This window comes from Amphiprion ocellaris, chromosome 8, assembly GCF_022539595.1.
Source record: "Amphiprion ocellaris isolate individual 3 ecotype Okinawa chromosome 8, ASM2253959v1, whole genome shotgun sequence".
Taxonomy (NCBI): domain Eukaryota; kingdom Metazoa; phylum Chordata; class Actinopteri; family Pomacentridae; genus Amphiprion; species Amphiprion ocellaris.
The window spans coordinates 24,830,662-24,848,757 of NC_072773.1; the positions used below are offsets into that span (position 1 = coordinate 24,830,662).

An 18,096-nucleotide genomic window follows, 5' to 3' on the forward strand; every position below is an offset into this window, starting at 1 on the left:
TACAGAATCTGTTCAGTGCAGGCAGTCTATTTTTGGCAAATTCAAACATGATTTTGAGTGAGTTTGATGAAAAATCACAACTTTAAGCTTACATACGGATGCGTTTTCTGGCTGAACTGCATGTCACAGATGAGCAGTTCAAGGAAGGTTGGAAAGTTTAATGGGGTTCAGACCGTTTGTAAAGTATTGTATTATAACAGACTGAGGCAGGCAATGCATCTGAGCCTGAGATGTCTTTTATAAATCATAAGCAGTGAAAAAAAACCATGAATGAATGTCTTTTGTTACTGACATGCTGTGCTGAGTAGGGTTACAAATAAAACAATCTGTATTTCGTTAAGAGCAAGACTTCCTGGACAAAAATCAATGTCGGGTTTACTCACACATATGCTATTTGAACTCCTGACCACGTTTAGTTCCACTTTTTTCTTCTGTTTGCTGGCAGGCAGTTGTAACTGAAAGTAGATTTCAGGCTGTCTAATGAAGGAAGTGAATTGTGTACACTGTATGGGTGTGTCAAGTCACAGTTCAAACACATATTGCTGCCAGCGAACTGTGCACGCACTGTACCTTGAAGGAGAAGAAATGTTAGCTGCTGTGGTTTATCCACGTCTATTTCTAAAGGACTCTGTAGAGTTGTATTTGCTCTGTCATTCGACTCAAAACTGGACTTTGTATCGTCAGCGTGTCGTCACTCCTGCAAACATGGTGTAATTCTCGTTGGTCACTGATTGGCCCTGAAGGTGGCATAAACCCTGGTTTTCCTGGAGGAGCCTGTGTACTCTGGACTTGACTTGACTGAAAGAATGGTGGACAAGATCTGGAGAAAGAGTTGGCAATTTATAGAAAGTAGACGGTCTTTTCGCAACAAGCAGCCCTCTTGTAATGCATCAGAATGTAAGAGTGAGTGAGTAACCGCTTGTTTTTTTTCCCTCATTGTTTGTTTAAGAGATGATCACACAAGGACAGTTGGTTGCTGGCTATGTTTAACATTTGGAGAGTGTTTACGTGGCATTCGTATTTTCTGAATGTGGTACATCAAAATCTACAGAAGACTATTTTTAATACTAACTTCTAATGAAGTGTGCATTTGTGTCAGAAAGCTTATGATTGAATGAAATGTGGGTTATGCTGTTTGTCATAAAGTTGCAGGATCAGCATGTCCCAGATACGGCAATCACTCATTTACACACATACACACGGCAGTTCAGTCTTTAATGCAATATCAACTGATTTCAAGAAAAAAGAACTTCCACTTGCAGTTGAGCTACAATAACACAGATAGCTGTGAATTTTGACCTGATAGTACTCCAATCAATTTCTGACCAAACCATGAAATCTTCGTAGTCTGACTTTCTTTTAATAATCCAATCATCCCTTTGCTCTCATTGCAGTGTGGAAGGGGATGGACGGCCCGGTGAGAGCGGCCCTTCCTTGGATGGTGGAGCCGGCTATGGCCAGGGCCCCGTGACTCACGGCTCAGCCATCAGCCCCGACCGATTCGACGGCCAACTTTACAGCCACGGGGTCCAGCCTGGTCCTCAGAGGCCCCGTCGACCCAAACTCCAGCACTCGCAGTCCATCCTCCGTAAGCAGGCTGAGGAAGAGGCCATCAAGCGTTCTCGCTCGCTCTCTGAGAGCTATGAGCTCTCTGCTGACCTCCAGGATAAACAGGTACTCCAGTGTAGCCTAACTGAATAGTTGGTTTTCCATAAGATTGTGATTGTGTTGCTGTGTGACATTATTCTTGATGTGCAGCTAAATTTTAGGTTGTCACAGAGCCACTGCTGACTGGGAGAAGCTAATTATCAATGACAGTTTGAATGATGACTTTATAGACCATCTACAGCTAAGAAAGCCAATTAAATATCCCCTGGGTGGCACCGTTTCAGTTAATTTATTCTGTCTCTTTTCTAGGTGGAGATGCTGGAGCGTAAATATGGTGGACGATTCATAACACGCCATGCGGCTCGCACCATTCAGACGGCCTTCCGTCAGTATCAGATGAACAAGAACTTTGAACGTCTCAGGAGCTCCATGTCAGAGAACCGTATGTCCAGGCGCATTGTTCTCTCTAACATGAGGATGCAGCTCTCATTTGAGGGCCCTGAAAAAGTGCACAGCTCCTATTTCGAAGGGAGGCAGGTGTCCATGACGGAGGACGGCGCTCCGTTGTCCATGGTGCAGTCTGAATGTGGAGATATAGAGGTCCACCAGCAGGCCAACATGGCTTCTCACCCGACACCTCAGAGCGACCTGACGGATGCCATCACAGAGCTGGAGGATGCCTTTTCCAGGCAGGTCAAGTCTCTGGCCGAGTCGATAGATGATGCTCTGAACTGTCGCAGCCTCCAGGGGGATGAGGGTCCCGACCCGGAGGCCATGCGCTGCTCCGAGGTGGAGGGGGACGTGCCCTATCAGGTCAAGTCCCACCGCAGGGCAGCTGGACGGATGCACGATGAAACAATGGCATCCTACAGCGATGTGACTCTGTTCATCGATGAGGAGGACATGTCCCCCTCTATCGCTCTGTCGAGGTCGGGGGACCAGCCTTCCAGCACAGAATCAGACTTACGCTTGCGGTCGGTCAACTCCTCCCAAGAATATTGGCCTATTGACCCCAAAGATGAGGGTCGTGACACAGACACAAGCTGCCGCAGCACTCCTTCTCTGGAGTGCCAAGAGCAGCGTCTTAGAATGGACCATCTGCCTCTGTTGACCATAGAACCTCCTAGTGACAGCTCTGCGGAGCTCAGTGACCGGTCCGACCGCGGCTCTGTCAAACGGCCGCCTGTGTACGAACCTCACGGCCACATCGTGACGTCATCCCAGGCAAGCCCCAAACACATATCCCACGGTCCCCCGCCAAGAGCTCCGTCCCGTGACGATGACGCACCCCTGCGCCACCGTCACCGCCAGCTAGAGAGCCACTTGGCTATCAACGGTTCAGCTAACAGACAGAGCAAGTCAGAATCGGACTTCTCTGACGGGGACAATGACAGCATCAACAGCACATCGAACTCGAATGACACCATAAACTGCAGCTCCGAGTCCTCATCCAGAGACAGCCTACGAGAGCAGACGCTGAGTAAACAGACTTACCACAAGGAGACTCGCAACAGTTGGGATTCGCCCATTTTCAGTAACGACGTGATCCGCAAGAGACACTACCGCATCGGCCTGAATCTTTTCAACAAGTAGGTGCTCTGCTCTGATGAACAGAGGCTTGGCCAATTGACACAGCAAACTACAATCAACTGTGCTCAAGTCAAATATGAAGATATTTCCATGAGAGAGGAAACTAGGAAAATAAATAGATTTGTGTGTATGTGACAAACAGTGTGATTTACAAAGTACTTACATTCAAATTGACACAATGACATTTGATTAATGAGCGTTTTGAAGAAAGTGTTTGTTTTGGGCCTGTGATAATGTTCAGCCACATTCAGTGTAATATGGCTTAATTAACATATTTCATCAACAATTATGGATGACACGACTTGGCGCATCTGCTTGCTAAAGCTCTGCATGACTCCCTCTAATTGTTCTTAAAGCTTATTCATAGAGTGACTCAATGGAGAGTTAATACACAATTTTAAAAGTGGCTAACTTACCTCAAGAAATCACTAATATGTATTTTCTGAAAATTCAAGGTTAAGCAAATTTATTATATGTTGTTCTCTGCAGGACTAAAGTATCTCTCCATGTATTGGAAACATACCATTCTTGTGCATTTTGAATTTTCCAGAAAGCCAGAGAAGGGCATCCAGTACCTGACTGAGAGGGGATTCATCCCTGACACACCAGTTGGTGTTGCCCACTTCCTGCTGCAGAGGAAGGGGCTGAGCAGGCAGATGATTGGAGAATTTCTGGGCAATCGACAGAAACAGTTCAACAGAGATGTCTTGGAGTAAGTATGAGATAAGATTTGTTTCTCCTCCATTTTTCCTAAATTAGATGAAGTGAAGGATGTGATTATTCTAAATGAAACTGTACACAATCCAAAAGCACACTTACAAACAGAGACAGTACAGAGCACCTGGGCCATTGCTAAGAATAATTTAATAATAGAAAAGAACAACAGAGACAAGCAGTTGATAAAAAGGACTTCTGGCACAAATACAACTTGAATTCCCTCCTTTTTAGACAATCAAATATCCTCTGTGATAGAATCTGGGTCAAACAGTCCCTGTAAAGATATCAAAGAACTGGTGGTGAGCAGGAAAACTGTAACAGCTATGTTTGAATTCTGATTCCGTTTTCTCTCCCCCCAAAGCTGTGTGGTAGATGAAATGGACTTCCAGGGCATGGAGCTGGACGAGGCCCTCAGGAAATTTCAGAACCACATCCGTGTCCAGGGTGAAGCCCAGAAGGTGGAGCGGCTCATCGAAGCCTTCAGGTTAGGCTGAGCGCTGACGTATGCATTTAAATACTCTCTAATACACAGATACAGAAAAAAAGCAACCCTGTAACATGAATGAAGTTGGATCATTTGCCACAAAAGCATAATACTGAAAGCATTGCATTGAAGCCACATTTAAAACGCCATCACTCTTCCTCACAGCTGCCTAACAAATTATTGGTGCATAACCAGAACAGCGAGTTGCAGCTTTACTTCTGCTTTCTTCAGTCAGTGTTGAAAACATTTCCTCACTACGTGCTTTGTAATCCAGTTGCGGCTGTAAGTGGAGACGGCTGACATTGTTCTCCTGTCTCGTGTCTGCAGCCAGCGTTACTGCATCTGTAACCCCACCGTGGTGCGGCAGTTCAGGAACCCTGACACCATCTTCATCCTGGCCTTCGCAATCATCCTCCTCAACACCGACATGTACAGCCCCAATGTCAAGCCCGAGAGGAAGATGAAGTTGGAGGACTTCATCAAGAATTTAAGAGGTAAAAAAATAAACAAATAATGACCAAAATAAAACACTATTTGTCAATGCATAGTTTAAAAACACATATTAGGATAAATATTACAGTTTGTTTTACATTCTTCAAAACTGCATTCCATTTATTTGTAATTTCATTGTCACATAGAGTTAACTATCTAAACCCGAAGCACTTTTTGGGTGTTTTTTGCTCCTTTTTATTTACTGTGGAATCATATAGCAGCAAAATAAAATCCTAGCCCTTGTATTTAAACAGCACAACATGGCTACAAGGAGAGAATTTAAAAATATCATCTGCACAGTAGAATTCAGTCAAAATGTCATTAATAATAAAATAACAGAAATCAAGAGTTCAGTTTCTTTAAGAAATTTCAGTAAATTTCCCCAGATGAGGTATGAATAAAGTTGATCTTATCTTGTCTTGGATCATTTATTTTACAAGAAAATAAGGTAAATAAAATCAGCATGTACAACTTTTGTGCCCACACGTGTTACTATTACTGGAAAGTAATGGCAGCTCTACATACTGTAGATATTTTACAGATATAGCTTTTTAATTTGGTTCCATACCCCAACCTCTTTTGTGTAAACACAGCCTGCAGTTCAGCCAAAAAGTCCCTGAATTTTTGTAATGTGACTGATGATCATAGCTAAGACATTCATGGCTTTCTGGTTGCACGGAGAACTGCAGATTTTTTCATTCTTTAGAGAATATGGTCAGTAGAAAAAATTCTTTTTGGCAATTTTTTAAAAATTACATGTAGAATAAAAAGATTTTTAACTAAATATCACAATTTTAAGCTCAGATTTGTTTAATTTTCCTGGTAGAACAATACATCACAGATGATTAGTTCAAGGGCCATTGGAAACCTTGGAAATTACAATTTTTTTTTCAGTTTATAAAGTTTCTGACACAGAAATTTAGTGATTTTCTTAAGACAGCATGCCTTTAAAACCCACCGCCAGGTTTGGGGTTAAAACAGCACTTTGATTAATATCTCCTCTAATTCCACTAATTTCCAAATAAACTCGTTTGGTCTTGTTTCGATATTCTGCCATAACCAATAAGTTTGATTATAAAGTAAAACATTCCCCTTTAAACCCCTGTTAGTATAAATGGTACAATGGCTGAGCTCTTCTCTGTGTTCCAGGTGTGGACGATGGAGAGGACATACCTCGGGAGACTCTGGTTGGCATCTATGAGAGGATTCGTAAGCGAGAGCTCAAGACAAACGAAGACCACGTCTCACAGGTGCAGAAGGTTGAGAAGCTCATTGTGGGAAAGAAACCGGTGAGTAATGTCGACTCTCTTCCTACTAAGCTCACAAAGATGTTAGTTGGATTTCTCATTTTTCACTTTCACTGCGAGAAAAGACATAAATCTTTGAGGCATCTTTGCCAATAAGATGTAAACAGTGATGATTATTGTTTTGTTAGTCCTCACACAGACTAGAATAATCTTTTATAAGTAACATAGCCACTTTTCTACTTAGCCCTAATCCCCAAATTACAGCGTTTACGTCACGGAGGGAACAGGGGGATGGAGAAAAATCCTTTGGGTAGGATTGTGAGAAACGGGAAACGCCTGGGTTTAGACATTCACGCTGGTGATTTTAACACACCCAAAGCCCTTCAAAGATGCCCAGTGCTGCAGTCTGAAGAAAAATGGGCACATGCTGCTATCTTAGCACATCATAGTGCCTCCGTAGTTTTGGAGAGAGAAGTCTGTGCTTGAAAACCGCTAAACCACTTCTGTTGCAAAAGTTGTTTGAACTCGTTTAATTCAATAATTGTCAGTTTATTTCTTTCTGTGTATACTGGACCAAATCTGTGGCCAGATTTTGTTCTGACTGTACTCCGTTGATGCCAAGAGCCTCAGTGGAAGCAGCAATTCTGCAGTATTCTGCAGGAAATGATGTCTCTGTCATGTGTGAAGGTTAACAGTGTGATTAACCTGTGCTGCCTCGGGGAGAGTCTTGTCTTGCACAGGGGACTTTGTCTTAGTCTGATTCCAGTGGAATGGAGTCAGTTCTGCTCTGCCAGTAATAATTGAATGTATTGAAAAATGATCCCTTGTCACCATTTAGCTGCATAATTAAGGAGGGCAGTTGGTGAAACACTTTAACATAAAAACCACATTAGAATTCCTTCCCTTCATAATCCTGTCCACTAGTGCTGCACTGAGAGGGCTTCTAGGGGAGGATCTGTTTTTAACATCATTACAAATTACCTCAAGTACAGCAGCAGAGAAAGGTCTCCACCCTGTGTACAGAACCAATGAGGTGCATGCATCTCTATGGTCATTTTAATATTTGCACTGTCTTTAAGGGAAAATCCTGATTTGGTTTCATTAATAACTGGGAGAGAAGAACTTCTTATGTCATGAGGAGCAATAGTGTGAATCATAATAACATAAACTGTATAAAACTTCTTTTCTGTCCTTTGTTTTTAGATCGGATCGCTGCACCATGGTCTGGGATGTGTAAGTAAACTAAATATAAATATATAATTGAGCTGATCCCTTTTCATTTATTATTTCACTATAAAGTGGTTTACCTAAAACAGCAAGAACTTTTGTGTGAAGCATCACATCGGTTAGTGAGAGATAAGCAGTCAGTGTTGAACCTTGAAGACAGACTGAACAGACATAAATCCTGAGGTGGCATTGAGCTGCATTGTTGACACATTCTGTGTTTAACAGTGTGTCTGTGACTGAAACCCAGGGGGAGCACTATGAAGCAAGATTTATGGGTTAGCAAAGTATGTTGAGTTCAAAGTCAGAGTTTTCAATGTCACGAGGGTGGCTGTCGTTCAACTTGCTAGATCACCGTTACGCTACACAGCAAACGTGATCTGGAGGAGTTTCTGTTCAGAGTTTGGAATTTACATTAGCTGAAAGAGGCATGTCACTTTTACTAATTTGTCTCCTGACAGTTACTATGATTGATACAGATTCTCAGTTAAGGGAATATGTTATATGTGCCAACCTGCTGGCCTGTATGTTACTAAAACCACTGAATAAACCCGTACAGTTACAGTCTTACTCTGTATATGTTGCGTTGCCATGGGAACCTATATACATTCAGTTAGTGGTGCAGAAAATGCATAAATATGTTTTTAGGTTTGGTCCTGATTAGTTGCCAAGTCTATTTTACACTGCAGGTACTGCAGCTTTTTATATTTATTACAGATGATGTTCAGTCAGTAACAGAAACTGAAGTGATATCATTCATTATAATGCAGTGTCAGCCCTAAACAGGCTTCTTCAATATCAAGTTTTAATGAATGAAGTTTAAAGTTTAATATCTCTAATGTGCAGCTATCATGTTGATAAAAATAAATATATTAAATTACACAATTATTAATAATTATTTTTTGCACTGCATTCCTCTCTTGCATCATTTGCTGTTGCTGTAAAAATGTTTTCGATTCTATATAGCTCTCCATTCTAACAACCTGTTCCTCAGACAGAGACTGCACATGATTGGTCCATTCAGTGTAGAAGAAGAGTCACATGATGTGTTAAAACGCCCTCTTTTATGTGACTGCAAACAGAATTGGAAGAAGACAGCTTAGATAACAAAGAAAGTTTTCATCCACTGTTGTGATACTCGTCCCTAACTGGGGTTTTAACTTTTGTTCCACAAAGAAAGACTGATCATGTCAAACTTGCTTCATGGTACAGTCCTCAGATCTTCAAAGCAAGAGATATACCCCATCACTGCACTAGTAGTACATTAGTTTGTAATCCATTAATGCTCAGTATACTAGTACTAGCTTTCTTGTATCTCAGGGTGCCTAAAAATTCTGGTTAAAAGTTGAAGAATTTACATCAGTGCATATGGTAACCTCAATAAAAAAGAAGGCAGCATTGCTCCTGTTTCATGCAGTTAAATTGTACTCATGAAACAAAAGCATGTGTTCAAATGACAACAAGCGAAGCATGGAGTTTTATTTTTTATCCCCCATTAGTTGTTACTTTGAGAAAAACTTCCCTCCTAGTTTCCATTTTAAAATATACAGAATAAGAACTTCAACAAGGCCAAGTTTTCCTACAGTTAGTCGTTATGATGTTAGTTTGTTGATCTATAATAATACACGTATCCTGATACTTTAAAAAATGAATAGACTCAGTGAAGGAAATATCATCTATCTTCACATTTGTTACTGTCTCCTCATCCATTAATTTCTTAGAGAACAATTGATTATGTTTGTTCATTTATATATTGGATCATACACAGTCAATACTTACTAATTATTAATTCTCGTGAGTTTGTTGTTGTTCTTCTCATCTTTTTATGGGATTGCCACAAAGAAAATAAAGTCTGTCATCTTTTAATGGGACAAATGAACTCATCCAACAGTAGTATCTAACGACGTTAATACATGTTTGTGTACATCGACACAAATAGCTTCAAGGATCAGAAACATAGAGAAGGAATAAATCAGTCGTCCCTCGACTATACCTTCTTTAAATTCTTCTCAGTTGAAGAGTAGCTTCTGTTCCTTATTACGCTGTCGACTGAGGCCATAATTATCTCTAAAGTGTATCTGTGCTGTTTCCTTCTGCCTCGTAGGTGCTGTCGCTGCCCCATCGCCGACTGGTGTGTTACTGCCGCCTGTTTGAAGTGCCAGATCCCAACAAGCTCCAGAAGTTGGGCCTGCACCAGCGGGAGATCTTCCTGTTCAATGACCTCCTAGTGGTAAAAGCCCTCTCCTCCCCTCTAATCTCCTCCCCTCTAATCCCCCCTCTCCTCTCCAACCCTTATGGTATTCTCTCTGCATAATTTCAGGTAACTAAGATATTCCAGAAAAAGAAGAATTCGGTGACATACAGCTTCAGACAGTCTTTCTCTCTGTACGGGATGCAAGTCATGCTGTTTGAAAATCAGTGTAAGTGTCTCCGTTTTATCCCCTCCATACATCCCTGCTGCATGTTCGCTGACAGTGTTTACCTCCCGAGGTTTGATGTAGCACAGTAACATATCCAGCAGAAATGGGCAATCAAACCAATGCGCTGTGACATTGTTTATACTGTCTAAACTTCACACAGATTCGGCCAATGTGTTTCGCCTCCATTTTGATCAATTGCCTTTTTTATAAATGTCTCTCCCTGACTGTTTGCCATTTCCCCAGATTACCCAAATGGGATCAGACTTACATCAGCGATACCGGGTGCAGACATCAAAGTGCTCATCAACTTCAATGCGCCCAACCCCCAGGACCGCAAGAAGTTCACAGATGACCTGCGAGAGTCCATTGCAGAGGTCCAGGAAATGGAGAAATACAGAATAGAGTGTGAGCTGACTTTTTCCCCTCCCATCCCCCTCTAAGTCTTTTCCACTTCAGGCTGTGTGAAGCAGAAACAGGGCATGGTCCTCATTACTCAACTGCAGCAGTTTACAAGGGAGAATGTTTAGAGTTCACAGGATGGCTACCAAAAGGGACGGCAGGTTATTCTGGACACTCACAGACGTCTGAATAGTCTCAAACGAGACAAAAAAGATGTCGAAATGTATTCATATTGGATTCCTCGTGCAGTTTCAGACAGTGAAAGGTGGCTGACTAGACGTGAGGAAAGTTTAAAAGTCGTTTCCTGGCCAGAGTGGGACGTAAAACCACTGCCACTTACCTCAGTCTTTCCATGGCTCCTTTCCACAGCTGAGCTGGAGAAACAGAAGGGGGTGGTGAGGCCCAGCATGTCGCAGAGCTCCGGTCTGAAGAAGGAAGCTGGCAACGGCAACATGAACCGTGCCAGTCTGGATGACAGCTATGCCATGGGGGAGGGCCTGAAGAGGAGCGCCCTCAGCAGCTCCCTGAGAGACCTCTCTGAAGCAGGTATAGCCAAAATGTCTTTGTTCTTAACAGCTGGTTCTTTACTGGAGAATAGAACGTACTCTCCTTCTGTCATCCACCTCTCTGTGATGATATCAAGGGGATAAAAATAGCAAAATGTTGTTTCACGGCACCATACATTGATTTTTAGAGTCCTCCCCTTTAAAATCCATTATCTAACTCCTTCATGATTGGATGGTTTGGTCTGAACGGTATTTCCTTCGATGTTTAACTTGCTTTGTTCTCAGCATTCTTTGTTTTAGAGAGACCTAAAGTGTGCTCCAACGTTCCACGATTAAAAGACTGAATACAGACCTGCTTGAGAAGAGGTTTAGTGTTGCAGTTTTTCTAGATTTGTCTTCTCAGTGATGAATGAAATTGACGGGCAGTTCTCACCCCTGTTCATTTGGATGAGTTTATTTACCAGCATTTCCATCCATGTTTTTAATCGTCACTTTTTTCGTTACTCAGCACTTCTGCATTTCTGAGTTTGTTTTCTCCAAAGACATTTTATAATGATCTGTTTTCTTTATTTTCAGAACTCATGTGTATCATTTCCTCTCGCTTATATTTGTGAACCAAACAAATCAGTGCTGCCGTGTACCATCCTTTAAACAGCGACGAGAACAAGATTTAGGCGTTAACAGTCATTTCATATCCATGAATATCAGTGTTTTACACAGCTGCTGTCTCTGAAGCAAGAATACATCTCATTCATTACAGATAACCGCTATGCAAAGTTATCAGGTGATTAACTTGATAACAAAGTGAAATCCAGTTAGGGGGTCTGCCTCACTGTTGGTAATATGATCTGCTTTGCTCTTATGATCACTACCTCAATGGGAAATGATAGGTCAGACAGTGAAGAAGTCTATAGACGTCTCTCTGCCCTCCTGTCTCCTGCGTTTTTCGATGCAGGATGTGGCATGTTAGTGGGGCCATTTTTCTTAAGTGTTTTCTTTTTTTTTCTTTCCTGCCATACTCCATTCCATGTGTATTTACTGTGTTATGTCCATACACATCAGGGACTTTCCTGTTTATGTGTAATTATTGGTCATATATCATTGGCTGAATGTGCCTAACAATGGCAAAAGTGCTCTGTCCACCCTCAGACCTGTATATGCCTGTACATTCCATGTGCAGCAACCACTGTATCGCTTTTAATGTGTCCCCTCCTTTGTGACTGTCACTGAGAAATCATGGGAAAAGTTTGTTTCGGCATCAATCGTGTTTGAGGTTTTTTTGAGAAATAGGTGGCAAGTCTTTTTGGTAAAATTCCCCCCAGTGGACATTACCTTGGTCAATAAGACGTCCTGCTTATGGAGTCCATATTGGTTGAGATTTATGCAATGAAAAATTTTTTAGTATTACTTGCCTCAGCCTCTGGTTCGAAGTGCGATTGTAAAAATGAAATTAGCGAAAATTCAATGCAGCTTTAGCATTTAGTTTCCAAATTGAGCGAAGACTTCACCGTAAAAGAAATCCACCGTACCACCTGTCAACCACCACCTTCTCAGACCTGAATGCCCTCTCCCCCTCTTCCCGCCCATATTTTGGACCTTACTCACAGTCACAATCCACTGCACTGCCCCCTATGGGACTGGTGGGCGGCCTAAACGTCTGTAGTCGATCCAGAAGTGCTGTCGATCTCTAATCTCTGGTATTGCATGTCTCGGGCAGGCAAGCGGGGGCGTCGCAGCAGTGCAGGATCACTAGACAGCAATATGGAAGTAAGTTGGAAGCAGCTGGTATCCAAGCTACTCTCTATGTGATGATGTGCACTGTGAAACACTCCATTTATTTTTGGTCTTACACCTTCTTTGCTTCATAGACTCAGTCCATTTGTTTGGATCATTTATTTTTATTCCTGGGATGCCTTATAACCTGCTTGCCTCAGTTAGTGTGCATGCATGGGTTGCCTGCCTCTGATCCTGCCCCTTTTTGGAAGCCAGAGATCTCCTGTTTTGGTCATGTTATATGACCAATATACACTGTACCTTCAAGCAAGCATGACTCTACTAATGCCTCCTCTGATCCCCTCCCCCTTTGTCGCCTGTCTCTGTCTTTCATTCAATCACATCCAAGCGGTTTTCATTTGGTTCTTCTCTTTGGCAGGGTGGTAGCTCTGAAAGTACACTAGGAAACTGTCCACCTCTTTCAGCCCTTCTCCCTGTCTGGGTCTTTCTTTTTTTTCTCTTATCCACAACCTCTTTTAAATGCTGTAGGTTCAGGGAGGAACATAGCCTTCATAGGCAGAGGTCTACTGATGGGCTTCACATGGACTTAGAGAGATGTGGATTTCATTCATTCATGTTTCACTCATTTCATGTGTCCATGAGTTCATGTGGTGGGTTGAAGTCTGGGACCCTGGAAATTTCATTCTTTCTGCTTTCAAAGACATTTTATGGTCTCTCTCCAGTCTTAGACGAAGCATGTGCCAAAGGAAAAGCTTTTTGTAGGGGAATTCATACCTGGACACCGAGTAGTGTTGGACCCAAAAACAGGGGGAAAGTGTACAGGCCTGTTGTGAAGTCTGCACACAAGAGCTTAGTTCCTCCTGCCTTCTGACTTCTAGTTGAATGCTAAAGTGTGGATGACGAGTTTGCCTGTCACACCCTCTGCATGTGGAAACTATGCCTCCATTGATTATAACAAGTTGCATGTGTGACTCTTAGAGGGTTTGGCACACTGACTGCAATGAAGATGAAATGGTTTTTTTTCTCTCCCCCTCTTAATGTCATTTTCTTTGCTCCTAACAGTATTTATGTAATTTCTTTTGTTACAGATTTACTGTTTCAAAAAAGTTAGCTCCCTAACAGCAGAGCTTCTTTGAACATAGGCTCCCTTCATCATCAAGTGTTCACCCAACCTGAAATATTCCTCGTGTTGCTGCTGCCTCTCATGAAAACATTTTCAGTTTCTCATTTGCATGCCCTATAACATTTTGCTACTTGTTTATCTGAAATAAGAAAACTGTGACTCCATCCTGCTGGTGCCTTGTAGCTGCAGTTTAGTAGGTGTTGTGCAGTAGCACAGTGTCTTACAGACGTGCTGTTGCCTTCTTTCCCTCCTGCAGGGGTCCATCATTAGCAGTCCAAACACACGAAGAAGAGCCACCACGCCGCGTGAGGGCGCCCCCCGCGGCCATCCCTCCATCCCTAACTCAGCATCGACTTCCATCCTCGGGTCGCTCTTTGGCAGCAAGCGAGGGAAACCGCCATCTCAGAGCCACCCCCCTTTCCCTCCGCCCGGTCACCCCACTCTCATATCCCACAAGCCCCACCCGACCAACCTGCATCACACGGCGCAGGTGGTCCACGCAGTTCAGGCCCAGCACCACGGCCACCATTCCCAGTACTGCCAAGTCCCGCAGAACCCACCGCCTTACCACCACCACCACCACTACCACCCGCCCCCCCACACGCAGTACCACCAGCACCCGGCCTACACCTCACACGCACACCAACACGGCCACTCGCAGCACAGCCATTACAGGGAGCATCCGCATCACGTCTCGCACTCGCAGCACACTTCTCACCACCACAGCCAGCAGTCGGGATCGGCGCCCGGCGGACCCAAACCCAAACACAGTGGCATCAGCACCGTAGTGTGATGCTCCTAACGCAGAGAGGAGAAGCAAGGAGAGGACTTAAGGAAGGAGGGACAATTGCTTACACCAAAGGGACTGACAGCATAACTCTATGGCCTGTCCACTGTGTTTGTGCTGCTGTGATGGAAACCAATCACACGCAGTCACCTTTTTTCACTCTAATATGCAGGATGGAAATCGGACTCAAATCTTCCACTAGGGGCCTTTTACTAGTTTGCCTGAGCAGGGGCTTTGGTCCCATCAGGGTTTTGTGTGGGGTTTGTTGGGGGGGGGGAGGTTCTGCACAGGAAGATGCTCTTTGTTTTCCGCACACAAACACACACAACAACCGCCCGGCCGTGATGGCTGAAGAGAAACTGTGTTTTCTCACCAAGCCGCTCCATTCCCTCAGTAACTTGTCTTACCTACGCATAATCAGGAGGAAAGATGGCCTGAGATGAGAACATGACTGACTGTTTTTTCTCTGTCACAGTGGCATAATTTCTTGTGCACAGCCTTTTTGGAAGTCAACTTTCAAATCTTTGGTTTGCAGATCCAACCATCATATGAATGCTATTTGTTGTTGCCTCCCGTAGAGCTCATATGTAGTGAAAAAACCTAGATATAATCATTTCACACTAACTTAAATCAAAGGACAGGTAAACAACTCGACTGAGTCGGTCATAGTAGTTCTAGTGCTGTATTTACTGTAGATGACAGCTATATGTGTTGTCTCCTAGCTCTCATAAATAAATGTGCCAATTATTAATGCATAATCTATTTAGTCAAGACTTCATGTACAGTATATTGTGTGTAAAGTAATTTGTAAGATTATACTTACAATTATTATTATCAGCAAAAATGAATTTTACCAGTATTATACTGACTCAGTGGTAACAGGATGTAGATCTGGTAGGAGTGAACTCCCATTTAGTTCGGCCTGTAATCTGTTCTGGAATTTTCGCCTTTCAAATGAATCAGAAGGAGCCTCTGGATGGCAGCTGTTGCATATGGGCCTCACAATGCTGTGCCATCATAGCTGAAGCCTCAAAGCAGACTTTTCCTGTCAACTCTTGCTGTTGACAAACTAGATCGGTAGCTTGCTAGCTCTGTTTACTTCTCAAACTGTGGCTGCTTAAATTGTAAAAAAAAAAAAAAAAAAACAACACAAAAAAAAAAGCAGTGAAGAACAGAAGTGATAAGACATTTTTTGCACTTTGAGGCTCAGTTACACATTGACCCACAGAGCGTGTTGAACATGTTAAGTCTGTTGCCTTCAGCATATGCGGCAGCTGCTTTCTCGACTCTGAAAATCAAAAACAGAAACACTTCGTACATCTTCTTTTGCCTTGTTTCGAATATTTTCTTATTCACCGGCAAAGATTTGATGAGTGAATAAAATCAGTTCTTGCATAGTGAAGTATTTTTATCATCTTTTTCTATTATATGTGCAATATCTTTGTACTGATTTTGTACATTAAGAACAAGCAAAGGTTTCCCTCCTATTTGTGCGTTTTTCATGTTGCGTCATTATTTATTTATTTTTGTTTTTTGACCCCTGTCAGAGTCCTTTTCTCGGTAAATTAATGTCTGGCTGTCCTCGTGGTCTTAGGAGAGGTACAGACTTGGAGTTCAGTGGAATGTCTAGTAAGTGATTTTTTGCATGTAATGTTATTGATGTGAGGCTATCCTCTGCACATTGTATAACAAATCAGTGTTACCATAGCAAGTTTAAGTGCAATCATGTTCAGAAAATGCAGACTTGTACTGAGAGTGGAGGTCTTTAATCTTGTTGTCCAGGATGAGATTCAGGTGAAAAAAAAAACCTTTTTTTTCATTTAAAAATATATAAATACTTACATAGTTCACAGCGGAAAGAAGAATGTGTGTATATATTTTAATAAAAGAAATATGCTTCTCCTTGGGCTGAACAGAAATATTTTGCTGGATAAGCACATATGAAAGAACACTTTCATTTTTTCAGGAAATGCAGTTATAATTTACAAAATGCAAACTGAACAAAAGAACTGGGTATATGTAAAGAATAACTTTCTACATTCTACAAATAAGAGTCTATTCTAGTGTGTAAATTAGTGACAGTAAACTGTTTGTCCCAATATTCAGGTTGTAAATGTATTTTAACATTCACAAATAAAAGTGTTGCCATAAGTCAGGCTTCTTCTCAAACATTTCTCCTCGTGTGAATCAACGCAGCAAGTTCAGACAACAGACATATCACATACGGGACATTAACGTTGAGCTGAATGTGTCTTTCCATTGATTTCATATCTTTGCTATAATTCTGAATTCTTGGGACGATGTGAAACCGATGAGTCTGTTTTTTTCAGTGTGTGTTGTAGTGCTTCAAATGTCTACGGTCATTCTTTGTGAGAACGTACCCCAACAATGCACTGCATGGATCTGATGCATCATGTGTCCTATTCACTGTGAGCTGATGGGAAAAAGAAAAGAATCAGCCTATAAATTTAGACTTATCCTTTGGTTTTTGATTACGTTTGAATTTTTCTGATGTTGACGTGCTCTTGTTGTTCCATGTTATCCTGGTAGTTATTGAAGCTCAGCATGCATTTCATCAACAAAGCCATTGTGTAAATTACAAACATGAAGAACATTGCACTTCCGTCGCTGAGGGCTTTCATTGTGTAAATACGGGATTTTGATGTGCAAGCCGATGAACTGCTTGGTTAGGAGGGTTTATCTTTATGAAGCTGTAAAGGGACCAAGACTGGGGTTTAAAGGAGATGTACATAATGTGTATATGATCAGTACTCTATTCTGAGATCTGCAGTTAAGATCAGGATGTATATACATCACCTCACAGATGGGTGTGAGGGGTGATATATGAACATATCGATTGTCTCTGCCTCCAGCTGTCTTGAACTGACATTTGCTGTAGAACTCAAAAAACAGACTGTTAGAAAGTTTGCTGCCATTTACATCCAGCTCTCTTTTCATACATGCAACCCCCCCTTCACTCACACACACACACACCCACACATGCACATAATGTACACACAGACAAATGACACATCCTGCTGCAAGCTGTTCAGTCTGGCGTGAGACACATTTGAAAAAAAGAGGAAAAGACAGGAATGGCCTCATTTATATGTGCATTCTGTTTGTACAGTGAGTAGTGAGTCATTAAGACCCCAGTTATTGTAAAACTTCAACTGTGACAATGTTGAGAACGCAAAATAAACGAATATATGACTTATGGTACACATGTGTTGTTCTTGCTCTCCATCACAGCTGCTGTCACTGTGAATCAAAGGAAAAATTACATTTTTTTTTCTTTCTTGTGTGCGTAATGTAATACACATTAGTGCTTTATCTTTAGGCTTTCGTATCTTTCACTTCCAGAGTCCAACAATACTAGTGGTACAGCATTTCCACTAGAGGGCATGCATTAAAGGGACATGAAATGAGATAGAAAATATGTGCCATGACACCACCTATGGGTGAAAAGTGTACCAACTGCAGTGTTCCTCAGCCAGTGAAGGTGATTGTTCATACACTTAACCCTCAGCTTCATCCCGCATCTCTGAAGCTGTGAATGTGGCATTTTTATTTTGTTTTTTTAGGTTATTTTTTTTTTGGCCTTTTGCCTTTATTTTAGTGCACAGTGGAGAGAGAGAGACAGGAAACGTGGGGGAAATACAGGCAGTAGATGGTCATGGGTTGGACTAGAACCCATGATCGCTGCGCCGGGGACTATAGCGGTCCGTGTATATTTTGGCAATTGGATTTTCCGTTCTGAAACGG

The 18,096-nt window shown here is 42.2% G+C and overlaps 1 protein-coding gene across 8 annotated transcripts in view; it reads left to right on the forward strand.

Annotated features, from left to right (window-relative positions):
- LOC111588708 (IQ motif and SEC7 domain-containing protein 1-like) overlaps positions 1-17,553 on the forward strand; it is a 95,283-nt gene extending 77,730 nt beyond the window's left edge. For 6 of the 8 annotated variants that reach the window (XM_055012781.1, XM_023299221.3, XM_023299215.3 and 3 more), the window contains 13 exons: positions 1,395-1,674; positions 1,918-3,197; positions 3,749-3,910; positions 4,277-4,399; positions 4,727-4,893; positions 6,041-6,180; positions 7,342-7,371; positions 9,467-9,592; positions 9,683-9,782; positions 10,026-10,187; positions 10,551-10,727; positions 12,405-12,454; positions 13,801-17,553. In XM_055012781.1, coding sequence (XP_054868756.1) covers positions 1,395-1,674; positions 1,918-3,197; positions 3,749-3,910; positions 4,277-4,399; positions 4,727-4,893; positions 6,041-6,180; positions 7,342-7,371; positions 9,467-9,592; positions 9,683-9,782; positions 10,026-10,187; positions 10,551-10,727; positions 12,405-12,454; positions 13,801-14,337 — 3,334 coding nt within the window. In that variant the 3' untranslated portion in view covers positions 14,338-17,553. Of the gene's footprint in view, positions 1-749; positions 908-1,394; positions 1,675-1,917; positions 3,198-3,748; positions 3,911-4,276; positions 4,400-4,726; positions 4,894-6,040; positions 6,181-7,341; positions 7,372-9,466; positions 9,593-9,682; positions 9,783-10,025; positions 10,188-10,550; positions 10,728-12,404; positions 12,455-13,800 lie in introns of those variants that run through there. The other 2 variants (XM_023299222.3, XM_055012782.1) reach the window with 2 other exon arrangements.
- The last annotated feature ends 543 nt before the right edge of the window (positions 17,554-18,096 follow it).